General features: G+C 31.9%; 1 protein-coding gene across 1 annotated transcript; it reads left to right on the forward strand.

Moving 5' to 3' along the window:
* Positions 1 to 1,760: 1,760 nt before the first annotated feature.
* On the forward strand, positions 1,761 to 9,548 carry LOC141640896 (uncharacterized). Its single transcript, XM_074449576.1, has 8 exons — positions 1,761 to 1,946; positions 2,641 to 2,748; positions 2,866 to 2,996; positions 3,189 to 3,255; positions 3,334 to 3,398; positions 3,501 to 3,594; positions 7,479 to 7,546; positions 9,122 to 9,548. The coding sequence occupies exons 1-8, from the start codon at positions 1,761 to 1,763 to the stop codon at positions 9,399 to 9,401; spliced, it is 999 nt and encodes a 332-aa protein (XP_074305677.1). The 3' UTR covers positions 9,402 to 9,548.
* The last annotated feature ends 4,783 nt before the right edge of the window (positions 9,549 to 14,331 follow it).

The following is a 14,331-nucleotide window of genomic DNA, read 5'->3' on the forward strand; positions in this document are numbered from 1 at the left end:
GCATCTTGGCAGAAGAATCAAAGGTACTCAAGCCTTCCCTTTGACGATCTTTCTTCTAGAATCGTGTCTAGGTAGGACCTATAGGACCTATCAAAACAACACCAAAGGAAAAAGATAAGAACTGCCTCAAGGAATAAATCCCTTGAGGCGCAAGACAACCGAAAATGAACAGATAAACAGGCTAATTGCCTCCCCGCAACGGCGCCAAAATTTGATACGGTCGTTTCTGTACCAAAAATAAATACCTAAATATACTAACAGAAGCTAGTGATAAGTATGGTCGATCTTCACAGGGATGCAAGGTATCTATCTGAAATCCGTCTCTCTAAGTCACAAATGGGGGGTTTTAGTTTGGTTTCCTAAACTACTAAAGGTTTAAGGGCAAGAGAAATAAAGTAACAGCAGCAAAGTGAGAAAATAAGATATAAGCGATCAGATAAAAGAGAGTATATCAAGATTTCGGTTCACCATGGCAGTTTATCGACTCAGATGCAAATAGCCTAGACAATTTACGGTGAGAAGGGCATGGGAAAGGTCCTTCCGGTCTGCTATCCACTCTAGAATTCCACTAACTTAACTTTCGTTTTCATTAAGGTAGTCTACTATTCATAGCAGGTCTGTTTATTCCAATCTTCCGATCCAGAAACAAAGTTAACCAAATTAATATAATTTAGAAGCATGCATTCAACTAAATTGGTGTTACAGTTATATTGCCATGGGGACAGATTCTCACATGTAAATCGTCTAGTCTATTCACTACATCGTCACAATTCTACCAAGGATTCCCTAGTCCTAACATAAAGAGAATTAGCTACTCATGTTATTAAGGCTGTTAACAATAACAAACAAAGACTTACTAATAAGAGACATGATAAAGGAATAAGAACAAAGCATAAACTAAATTAAGAGAACAATTAATAGGAGCAAACAAAGAATTAAGATTAAAGGGAAAAGAATGATTACAAGGTTTGAATCCGGAGAGAAAAGAGGCAGAGAAAAGCTCCCGAGATTAAGAGTGTTCAAAACGTAATTAAGAAGTGATAAGAGATGTAAAAGTGTCTCTATGACCTAGTCCCGACTTCCTTTATATAGGAAAGTCATTATTAGCATAAAATAAACCTAACACGGAATAGAAATGCCGAGTATATAAGCTAGTCACTCGATCGAGTAACTTTATATCACTCGATCAAACAAATCCAAGCTAAAACCTCTCGATCGAGTACTTTAGGAACTCGATCGAACACTTATCACAAAGGCACATTCGATCGAAGACTTTAAACTACTCGATCGAACACTATCTACTCGATCGAGTGGTTTCCAGCGCATAATTCCTGCTTCGCGCACTGAACTTAAAACGGCTGCCATTTCTTTGTTATTTGGGAAAATAGAGAGTTTCCGGTGGCTTTAGAAAGGTAAGAGGCCAAGCTTTCATATACAATTGAAATCACCTGAAAATCAGTTGTAGAACTCTTGATATGGCTCTTCAAAGTAGGCATTAGTAATTTGAAGTTCTTCCTTTGCTCGCCTAGCTATCTTACTTCTTTGTGTATCATAATTAGTAGTTTCCAAGCTCCGACTCAACTCATCTCCTAAATACATGCATAGGGACATGTTTTAGGCCTGATTACGCTCATTTCCGGTTTATACCTGCAAATAATGTAAGACAAACCAAAGTAGACAATCCGGGGGACATTTGTAGCTAAACACTACACAATATGCATTAGAATGAGCACAAATGAAGTACAAAATACCTATATAAAATGCACGCATCAGTAGTACAGACGAAGGTGTGCCAAGACCCTGAGATGGAGGAGGCGATAACAATACTTATGGGCATGAAGGAAGCGAGAAGGATGGGATGCTTGAAGATCGTTGTTGAAACCGATTGTTTAGTTGTTGTTCAAGAGCTGTGTAACGAGAGAAAAAGAAGATCCGATATTTACTTGGTTTATGAAGATATCCCACGTTAATTAAGTAATTTATTTACTTCAGTTACTTTTAATTTTGTTAGACGAGAGTCAAACAGTGTTTCTCATTGTTTAGCTCATACGACCCTGTGGTGGTATGGGAGACGTTTTTGGTCTGAGGATTTCCCTCAAAACATTGTCGACTTTGTTTCTCATGATATTTATGAGATGACTTAACCTCTTCGGAAGTTTTTTCCGAAAAAAAAATAATAATAATAAATTATGCCACATCTAATTCCATTTGTATATATAAAAAAAATAAACTAAATATTATTTTTCATTACTTTATAGATTGTCATAATCCTCTCAATTTTACCACGGCCTTCATTACAAGCAAAAAAAAAAACTAAGAGTTTATTACTCATAATTTGTCGCCATGTAGCAGCTCACCAAATAAACGATTTAGAAACTTTGTTACCTTATTTTAAACAGGGATTTCATTTAATATTTTTGTGAACATTTCCATTCTATATGAATTATTAAAATTTCTAACCATAAAACCAAAAGAATGTCTAAGATTCTTTATGACACGCTTGATAGATTACTATATAGTTAGTTTCATAAAAAATAATTTTGTTGTTATTTACTATTTGTTAGATTAATTTAGAAATTGCCATGACGCTAATACTTTTTTAGTTTAATGTGGTACACTTTTTTTTTTAATTATATCTAGGTAAATAACTCGCTAGATATGGCTATAACACGCCTTGATAATGCTAAAGAAGAGAGATCCCAATTTCATGAGGCAAACAATACAATTATTCAACATTTACAAATGAAGGTATCTTTAATATTATTTTATGTATTTTATTTACTTATATCGTTATTGAACGAGTTAATTATTCAGTGTTTCTAGCGGGTATGCATCTTTGTGAATATTTTGATATTTCTGTTCTAGGAAAAAGAATTGTCGACATATATAACTTCGTGCAAAACAGAAGCTGGTGTTATAGTAGCATGGAACAAATTTATTGAGCATGCATGGGACGTCCAATATTCTCTATTCAAGAAAAATAAGAAACAAGTCATGTACGACACTACACTTTTAACCTTTTGAGTTCTTGACTAATAATAATACATACTATGTACCTGTTAAATATTAGTGATGTTTTAGAAAAAAAAAACGTACAACATCACCATTTAGTTGGATACTGCTTCATCAATCTTACAATGGTAATGTTAATACTATTGACATTTGTTCGAATGTTACACATGATGAAGTAATGAGCTGAAGAAATATGGAAAACTTCATGTTGAGATGATTTTGCACACTTTAAAAACCTATGAGGTACTTCAAAATAAATAATCAATAATTAAATTTATTAGTTTATACATATAAATTAATTGAGTTTTATGCGTTCTTCAGAATGTGTTCAGAAATATGGTTGGACAGTTCAAGGTACTTGCACGAAGATTAAAATTAAGTGAAGAGTATGTCAACCTATCACACACTTATTTACACTCATATAATATTTTCCATCAATTTTTCATTTAATATTTATTAGTTCTCACAATACAAAGTTTGTTACCTAGGTCAGATGAGACATTTCACCTTGATGATGACAACTTTGTACTAGCAATAACAAGGAAAACTCTTGAAGAAGAGTATCTACAATTTGAGTCTCAAGTAATCAACTTTACAATATACTATATTATGTTCATGTATCACATTTCATATTTTACTGTATACTGCATTGCATGTTTTACTTATATCACATGTTTTTTCGAGTAAAAAAAATACAGTAGGTCTCATGAGAGACCGTCTCCCACTAATTTTGTGGGAGACATAATAAGGAAAAAAGAAATTCGGTGGGTCCCTCACCCCATCATGTGAGGTCTCTCAATAATGCTATTGAGAGACCGTCTCTCTGAAATTTTATATTTATATTAGGTAATACACCCTCCATTTTTCTCTTTTCTTCTAGTTTGACTGTGCAGTCTTCAAGGCGGTACTTTGACTACGTTTTTAGTGCATTTACATGCTAAATTCTTTGTTGGAAATATAATTTTTTGAATGACTCTTGAATGCTAAGTAAAATTATATTAATATCACAAGGCAATTCATCATAGTTTTTAAGATATTTAAGGTCAAAATAATGAAATCTTGACCAAAAGGTCAAATAAAAAGAAAAGGAAAAAAAGGAGGCAATATGAGATTGTATTTTGATACAACTTCATTTCATGGTAATGACTACTGATGTCCTATATCCCTTTTTCTCATTACTAATGGAATCTCATTTTGGAAAGTATGAATATTTGACATTACTGGTGGAAGGTGTCTTAACAATAATGTAAATATTGTAAGGTCATTCAGGACAAATATCTAGTAAAGTAATACGCTTATAGAGTTATAGATGTTTTCAGTGACAAGTGACCTGTGGAGTGAGATTTAGCTTGTTAATAGGCTTCTAGATGTTTTTGGTGGCAAGTGACAAGACAATGAGGGTGGTGGTTAATTAAGGAGGGAGTGGGTGAGGTGTTAGGAGTAGGGTGTAGGGTATTGATGGATTAGATGCAGGGTTTGTGAGAGGTGAGGGTGACGACTTGGTGGGATAAGGGGTGTGAGGGTAGAGTATGGAAAAGACATAATAAGTCGTTCATACATTATGGGAAGGACATATAGTTTATTTTTTGTATGTAAAGGGGCAATTAGGCATAATGATTATACATAACCATTCGTGATATGATAAATAAACACGAAAAATATGACGATTAAGGCACAACTAGTCATGTTTAGTTGGTATGGCCATATGGGTATCTAGGGTTCTTATAAGCATACAATTGGATAAGTGGCGGTTTGGAATGCATATGGCGAAAAAGATAAAGGAAGTATGGCGTGTCTAAACATCTTTTTGTGTCCACCAACTCTAGTAGTACGAGACTTTTTTAAAAGAAGTGTAAAAGTAAATCCGTCAAGATTTGCCCTATAGCGAATAATCTCGTACTATTACAAATCGTGGGTACCGGTGCAAGTGTGCAACATGGGTCCCAACAAAGAGGTATCAATACTTATACACAACAAGTTGTATCGGAGCTCATTGTTGACTTGAGCTAGGCACAAGAAAAAGTATCAGACAAGACTTGAAGGTGACTTATACTATAAATTGTGAAACTCTTAAACTCGAGGAAGACCTGATATGTTTGCAATAGGCAACATGGTCTTAAGGCGATGAAGCAAATCCGTCCAAAAAAGAAAATATTGTCGGTAGTCCGGGCGTGATGTGAGGCATGCTGAGGCTTAATGGAGGCAACAAAAGCGATACATGATTAGTCCAAAGGCGATCCGGCGCGGCAAGCTGAGGCAATAGATGCGGACCTAATCCAAGATATATTAGAGGTAAAAGGGTTTGGTGCGCAAGTGTAGCAAAAGTCTTATGAAGGGAATCACAGACCCCAGTGGGACACAAGGTGTGTCGATTACACGGGAGGTTATCAAGACTTGGTGACACTAAGGATGCCTAGAAAATACTTAAGGTTGCATGGTGTGGGGAGTTTTCAATAGAAGTCAAGTTCCAAGTTAAGATGGTGATCCTTTATTGGGAGGGAACTCAAGTCCCACACTGGTAATTTAAAGATGGAAAAACGTCTTTATAACTATCAACCAACTCTAATAGTACAAGGCCTTTTAGACAAAAGCCCAACAATAAATTTGTGAGGCTTTAACCCAAAGTGGATAATATTGTACTATTATGCATCATGGACACTTATGCAACATACATGGGTCACAACAAAGACGTATTAATGCTTCCGCACAACAAGAAGAAAGATAACGAGTTTTTGAAATTCGCCACTATTGTCGAAGTAAAGAGCTAAAATGTTTGTTTTAAATTCTTTAAAATATACAAATACAAATGTGTTATATGTGTCGAATTTCTTTTTAAGGGGATATTGCCAAATATACTTTGTGTATTTATTGACAAAAATAACATAGTACTTGTAAAAGTCGCGCGAATAAATTTAGGATATCCAAATATCACTTAAAAGAATATGAAATTAGGCTGGGGACGTGATTCATGAAGTATAAGACAGAAGAAGAGAGTTCAGAACTTTTATTCATAGCACAAATATTGCATAATATATTTTTTTTAATTAAGAATGTTAGCTGTAGATAAAATATTTTTCAAGATAGAGAAATGTGGTTAAAGGTTGCTAGGGGTAGAGGGAGACCAAAACAGACATGGCAGGGAGTGATACTGCACGATATGAGATTTCTCGAGCTTGATCAGGGAATGGTGACGGACAGGGCACAATGAAGAGCAATTATACATGTGGATTTTTAGTATTTGACGTTATTTGAAATATTTAATGTTTTTATTTAATTTTTAAAAATTTATTTGTTCTTTTCGGATTTATTACAGCTTTTTAACAACTTTCTTATATATTAATACCTGGTTCACTTTTAACTTTTAAGGTATTCCGGACCCTTAAGTTTTACTTCGATTTTCAAAATCGTTTTAATCTTTATTCTCGATTTAAATTCTAAGTTTTTATAAAAAAAAGTCGGACTTCCATTTTAAAACCTATGAGTTTATCGGGCATGAAAAATGTAGTTGTCGAAATAAAACTATGGGTCAAGGCCATCAATAATTTAAACTTACATGCCTTCTGGGTGTTAATAATTGGCTCTGGTTAGTTTCTCAATGAAATGGCCAATGGGCATTGATAATGAGGAGGGCTTGGAATCAAAACCCGATATTGGTATGTACATTGATAATGAGGAGAGGTTTCAAATCAAGGTCCATTATTTAAATTTAGTGTTCGAATCCCGCCCCCCTTTTATGCCAAGTTCCGTTATTGAAATCAAGAGGAGGCTCGACACCATGTAAGGGTAACAATTTGTAGGAAGTTTTAAAGCTTAACATCGTTATATGAAATTACATATACTCTACTCCCTCCGTCCCGGTCATTTGTTATTCTTTGGTTTTGGCACAAAGACCAAGGAAAGGAGTGTCTCATGCAAGAACGTCGATATTCATGCAAGAACGTAATGTCGTTGCAATCAATCTGCAAGCTTATCACTTACAAGTTACTCCCTTTATCCCGGTCATTTGTTGTCCTTTTCCATATTGGGGTGTCTTAGTCATTTGTAGTCCTTTCTATTTTAAGAATGAACTTGATGAGTAATTTGATCATTCTCATTCAATTTGTTCCACTTGTCATTTAGTTATTGATCCTCTCTTCTTTCCTTGGTCTTTGTGTCAAAACGAAAGGACAACAATTGACCGGGACGGAGGAAGCACAACTCTAAATCTAGCACATAACCATCCGGTAAATGGCCACGTAGCCTTACAAGGGATACCAAGAGAATAATAATATAAGAATAAATTGTCCATGAATTTCATATATAGGCTAAAACTCTCAATTTGTATGTTTTTCCTCTCTTATGCACCTTTGACGTTGCAACATATCAAAAGAATTTTCATATGTGTTTTTTTCCTTGAAATATTTGGTTGCCATAATGTAATGATCATTCATAATGTTTTGATCTATGAATTCATGTTTGTCTCACAGCTCATAAATGCCTTCGCTTTCATAGAAAGCATTCAAGAAACATATCGGTGGGGTATAGATTATTACAGGTATTATATGTATTAATTATTAATTATAATTTACTTGTTATTTATTTGTTAAAGATTTACTTGTAGTTATATTTTCAAATCAAATAATAACATTTAACAAGAAGAATTATCTACATAATAATTAATAAATGGTAGAAATTGAGATATATGAAATATTCCAAAGGTCTCATTATTAATAAAAATAATAATAAGGACATTTAACTATATTCTACTTTTATTTACTACAATACAATCTAACATTGCGCGTAAATATTACCTTTATCTCATTAATTTATTTTAAAAACTTCTAACACAAACAACATGGTTATAGCCTAAAATACAAACATACCCATATTCTATTCTTGCTAGAAGCGCTAGCTACAACCAAACAATTAATAACTTCTTTATTTATTTGGGATTACTATATTTTATTTTTGTTTCATTTAATTTTTTTTAGGTGTTTGTTTCATTTAATTAGAGTCACCATAATTCCTATAAGGGATAACAAAAATGTCTTTTTAAATATAAAAACACTTTTTTAAAAAAAACTAACGGGAGTCATTCATCATTTGCCTTAAACTTGCATCTTGTTTGAGAATTATTTAGGTTGTGAATGCACTTCATACATTTGTGAGGTACTCTCCTTTAGTTTACTAAAAGCAAATGAGTATACCCCTCACAAGTTCCATTTTGTCATTTTCGATAATCTAAAATCCAACCCCAAATCATTTATTTAAGAGATGATGGTCTTATCCGCTCATAAAGACCAACTTTGATATAATATTAAATTGATGTTTCATTGTAAGTGTAGTAAACTCAAATGAGTATATTGAATTCTATAAAATTAGCCGTTTAACATGAAATTTTAAAGATAATATTAATATCATTTATCCTACTCTATGACTCTTATTGGTAAAATATTTGAAAAGGTCATTAAAAACTTATATAGTGAAACTTTTAAAAAATAACTAAAAGTTCTTTGAAAATTATAATATGATAAGGTAGCTATTAACTGTAAAATGTTTGGCAAATAAGCTAGAAATTTAGCTGATATATGATGAAAACCTCGTTTATTAACAGACGGAGGTCGAAAAAAAGATTGAGGCTTCCCTTATTCTCGACGGAATTTCTCCAATTCACTTTTTTCTGACGGGTCTTTCTTTAGGGCAAGTAGTCTTAGGTGAGGGAAAAGAGAAATTTCACTCTAAGCTCATACTTTATAAAATAAAAGTAGTTGAAGTATTAGATTATTTTCTACATGCTACATAATATAATTTTTTTTTGCCAACTTTTCTATTTCAGCTACATTTACAACAAAAAAAAAAAAAAAACTCACCGGATTTTCGCTCAAATAAGTTATACTAGTCAATAAAATACCTTATTTTTCTTATTAAACAGAGTCTAAGATTTGGTTTCTATACTTAGATTAAACTTAGCTTTTCCACATATATATCAAATAAAAGGAGTTAATAATTTATTTCTTAATATCTACGATTATTTGGGTTTAGGTCATAGTAATATAATGTTATAAAAGACTTACAATAAATTCTCTAGTACTTTTTTACCCATTTAATTTTTTGTTGTTCTTTTAAATAGGGAGCACGAGGAAGAAGTAAGATTATTACTTGAAATCTTTACGAAGATTAAAGAAGAATTTGAATCTTTGGAAAGACCAAATATAGAGGAGGAAACAATTGATAAACTATCTTGGAAAGGAAGGCCTTTAAAAACACGTATTGGCAAGAAAGACATGATAGATACATTGAATATATTAGAATATGATGAAGAAACACCTAAAACCGAATCTGCAAAGTGTATTGAAGAAAAATTTAAAGAGGAAATTGTTGATTGGGAGTTTGACGCAATTGAAAACTAAGTGTTTAGAAATCTTGTGACGAGCAAATTATCGGTATGTAATAAAAATTAAAAATGTTATATCTTTGTGTGTATTTTTTTTTTTCTGCTCAAGTTGTAATTTATGAAAATAAGATCTCATAAATAGTCTTATAGCCATTACTATAAACATCCGCATAGTGATTTTATCACGTGTATTTGTTTATTCCCCAAGATTTTGTGTATTTTTTGCTCACCTACGTCTTAGTCAGTTATGAGAGCTAATAGGTATAACTAAATCGAGTGACTCAAATTTATACTTAACTAGTGTAGATCCCGCACAAATGCGCGGTAAATATAGGCCTTTTAATATTTAGTGTATTCGTTATAGATTTTAGATTTATATCTCGTGATTTTTTATAATAAATAACTAATATTAAAATTAATCAAAATAATTGAATAATTCCATGAATTGTGTTTTTTATGAAAATATTTTAACTACATCATATTTTTTTAAAAATATTTTTTCACGAAGTTAGTAATAAGAGATACAGTTTTTATGTATAGATTATTTTAAATGGAAAATTAGTTTAATAAATGAAAATATTTTTTTTCAATATATAAGTTTGAGCACTTTGGAGGGAAAACTTTAAAAAAGTTGTATTCTCTTAGTATATAGTAGAATTTATACTTTTAAAATTTGCACCTCATTAATATTTATCAGTTCACTCCATTGTATTTTGATATGAAACAAAAAAATTGAAATGGAAAACTAATAAAAAAAATTATTTAAGTTGTGAATTTTTTTAGTGTGTTTTTTTTGTCACGTAGCTAATAGTAAGCATGTGTCAAATTATTCTCTACAGTACTAATTATTGCATTACTGAACAATTTAGTAACTTATACTTTATAATTTAATATCAATTTTATTTCATTTTAATGAAAAAATCATAATTATGAATTTAGTTTTAAAATTAGAGTTTATTTATAAGAATATATTAATTGAAAAGATAAGAATGTAATGAAAGAAAATTTTATGTTTTACCTTATTTAGCTAGAATGCTAGATGCTTTTTTAAGGGAAAACTAAGAGAGTAAAAAATTTCATTTAAGTTGTGAATTTTTTTAGTGTGTTTTTTTGTCACGAAGCTAATAGTAAGCATGTGTCAAGTTATTCTCTATAATAATAATTATTGCATTGCTGAAAAATTTAGCAACTTATACTTTATAATTTAATATCAATTTTATTTTAATGAAAAAATCATAATTATGAATTTATTTAAAAAGAGTTTATTTATAAGAAAATATTCATTGAAAAGATAATAACGTAATGAAAGAAAATTTCATTTATTACCTTATTTAGCTAGATACTTTTTGGAGAGAAAACTAAGAGAGTTTTTATTTTCTTAGTAGTAGGGGGGATTTACATAGAGAAAATTAATATTATTAATGAAAATGTAAAGCATAATTTCAATTATTATTATTATTATTACTACTACTACTATTGTTAATATTGTTACTATTATTACTATTATTACTATTATTATTATTATTATTATATTGTTACTATTATTACTATTATTATTATTATTATTTGTTCTGTTTTTGTTTTTTGTTTTTTATATAAAACGCAACTTTTATTGAACTCAAAACAATTAACATGAAATTAGTGACCAACCAAGATACTATCTGGGCCCCCACTCGTTTTGCAATAGCAAAACTAAGGTAGTTGAAGAAGGTTCTATTCATGGAGTGAGGGTAGCTAGTAGTGCACCAGAGGTATCCATTTATTTTTTGCGGACAATTGATCTTCTAATCAATGTTAACATGTTTAATTTAAACTTTGGTATACAACTTTTCCTTTAATCTGATAGTTAATTAGCATTTCAAGAGATTTTCAGTACTACATTTTATGAAGGTAATCTAACTCAACAAAATCTAGGTAAGAATATTTTTATTTAGCTGCATCATGACCCCTTGGAAATTATCTAAAATCAGCCACTGTACTTGAATTTGATAATTGCTCGGAAAAAAACCTATATTACTCAGATTCTTCGACACAGTGTCGAGTATCTCATAGTCCATTTCAAAAATTAAGTGACATGCAGATTCGGTTTAACTATTATTTTAACCAATTAGTTAGACACATTCTACAACATATTAAACTACCATGTTCCAAAAAAAAAACACAGAAAACTTAACTTGGCAAACAGGTAAGGTCGTGTTTGTGTTCATGTCAACTTTAAATGGGTTTCTATTATCTCAACCCTAACCCGACCCAATTACATAAATGGGTCATTTGCCTCAACCTTAACCCGACCCATTTAAGTTTTCTATAACCCAACTTGACCTGTCTAACCCATTTATGATTATGCAGGTCATTTTTAACCCACTTAACCTGTTTAACTCAATAAACTAATAAAATAAATTACGCTTTAAAGCCTTACTATTCCAAAAATAATGAATGAAAAATGTTTATTTTTAAGTTGTTTTGTTGAATTATTAACTCAGCCCAAATATATTATGACACTTTTAAATAAATGGGTTATTCGTGTCGGGTTCGTGTCAAAAGAGCTTAACCCTAACCGACCTATTTAAGTTTCGTCTCGTGTCCGTATCAACCCAATTACTTAAATGGATCACATCATCTTGACCCTAACCCGCTAACTTCGTGTCGGGTTCATGTCGTGTTTTCAAGTCGTGTCAATGATTGCCGCCTCTATAGAAAACGATGAAAATAATTATCTTCTTTGTTTTAAGTAGGCAGTTATTTTCTCTATGTTTCCCTTATCTTTAATCGTCTTTCAAGAGTTTTACATTACTTATTTTGTCGTTTTTCCTCTTATTTGACGTTACTGAATTGAATCAATCAAGTGTAGGTGTCGTGTTTGATTTTAACTTATGTTACATGTATCGTGTGTTTTATCGGATAAATAATACGTATCAAATATGCATTACAGTGTCTAAGTGAACTCTGGAAAGACATTAGCTTAGTTATCTACATCCTCACTCGTCGTATCAGACGAAGATGTATTAAGTACGCTATATCGTGACTAAGGTGGCGTTTAGTATGTGATGGGATAAGAGAATGAAATTAAGAAAGAAAAACACCCAAAAAGAAAAATGATACATTTTCAATTTATACTTGGTTGTTTTATACATGTATGTGAGTCATATACACAGACAACCACCACTCTAAAGCCAACCACCAGTAAAAAGCCTTATCAACTTCATTTCATACGCCACGATCAATGATCACTCTACCGGCCCCATCCTACCCTCAGTCTAAAAGCTCCACTCCTACTACAATACCTCTCTCCTTACCCCCTAAAACCCCCTTTCCCACCCTCCCAAAATACTAGATATGGTGTTTTTGGGAGCTGGGAAAGAGGTTTCGGGATGGGGAAAGAGTTAATTATAGGGGCTGTGTTTTTGTGGTAGGAAAGCGGTTTGGCAGGTGTCGAATCTACTACCAAACAATATTTGTGAGCTCTACAAACAAGCTAGTATAGCAAGTAAGCGGAAATCGATCCACGGTTTGTCTTATGAAATGCTTTTCAATTGCTTAAAGCGGTGTTTTATGTCACAAGTAATTGAGTTTTGGGTTTGGTCTAACTAGCAAATGTAAACAACAATAAAAATAATGTACATAAAAGCAAGAACTAAGAATATTGGGTTGTAAGCGATTAAAAAAGGAACTAGGGTTTCATTGGTTCATGGGGGATGATCAAGGGAACCAAAGAGTATCGAAGTTTCAAGTTAAGGTTCTAATCGGACTATAAGTGGTGTCTTTCGGTCTAACGACCCTACCTAGGTCAAGTCGGGTTAGCTCACAATTCATCAAATATGTGGTGTGCGCTAGTTGAAACTAGAATATTTAATTAAACATTAGACTTAACAAACATGGATTATCCCCTTAATCAACCCTCTAATCCTCCATTAATTCTAATTAAGACACTACTTAGACAACTCACTAATCATCATCATCATCATCATCATCATCATTAACATGCTAACAACCTTGATCAACAAACACATAAACTAAATTAATCATGATGATTAAGATAAGTAACTAGTAAACTTAATAAAGGATTATAAAAGATTAATGAGAGATTAAGAAATATTACCGACTAATTAAATAACGAATGAAATAGATGAAGAACAATAAAAGAAGCCCTTTAATTTGATGAAGAATTGTCACTCTTATTCAAAAAAATCCAAAGAAATCTTCAAGTATAAACAAGATCTACAACTAATGAAAGAGTAATCAAGGAATGATTACACTAATTAAAGAGAGATTAAGGTGTTGTTTGGCCTTACTTATGGAAAATGACTTTTCTTTTTTAAAAGGAGTTTATTTACAAGTTACTTTTCGGAAAAGTTTTAGTTGTTTGGCCATACTTTTGTAAAAGCGGTTTCTCACAAAATTTACATGTTTGGCCTAACTACTTTAATATAACTTTTGTTTGCTTATTTGGTTCTTTATGTAAAAAGTAAAAGTAGAAGTAGTAAATATCTACTTCTCCTTTTGGGGGTAAATAATGAGTTTTTGACTTTTCAAAAGCACTTTTAAAACTCTCTAATTTACCATGTTTGGCCAAGCTACTACTTTTTCAATTACAAAAGCACTTTTTAAGTTTGGCCAAACAACACCTAAGCTAATTAATCTAGGATTAGAGATAGAGTTCTAATAATCAAAGATTAAAACTCTAATTTGATTACAAACAACCTATTTAAACTAATACAAGATTAGGTTAAAGCTATATTAGAAAATAAGGCATCAACAGCATGGACCCTGCGGTCTGAGGGGTGGACCGTGTGGTCTTTTCATTTCTCGATATCAGACCGTGTAGTCTGAACTGCTTTTGCTCCTTTTTTTCGAATTTCTGCTCAATAATCTGTGGGGGATCATGCTAGACCGTGGGATCCAGCCAGGGACAAAGTTAGGGTAAAATTTTATATCGGGCCGATTTC

Source organism: Silene latifolia, chromosome 1 (genome assembly GCF_048544455.1).
Source record: "Silene latifolia isolate original U9 population chromosome 1, ASM4854445v1, whole genome shotgun sequence".
NCBI lineage: Eukaryota > Viridiplantae > Streptophyta > Magnoliopsida > Caryophyllales > Caryophyllaceae > Silene > Silene latifolia.

Excerpts from the sequence above, each read along its gene's own strand:
- LOC141640896 (XM_074449576.1), top strand. The coding sequence starts at position 1,761 with ATGCACGCATCAGTAGTACAGACGAAGGTGTGCCAAGACCCTGAGATG. Across the intron at positions 2,749-2,865 it reads TTCAACATTTACAAATGAAG|GAAAAAGAATTGTCGACATA; the intron begins GTATCTTTAATA and ends TTTCTGTTCTAG. Across the intron at positions 3,399-3,500 it reads AGATTAAAATTAAGTGAAGA|GTCAGATGAGACATTTCACC; the intron begins GTATGTCAACCT and ends TTTGTTACCTAG.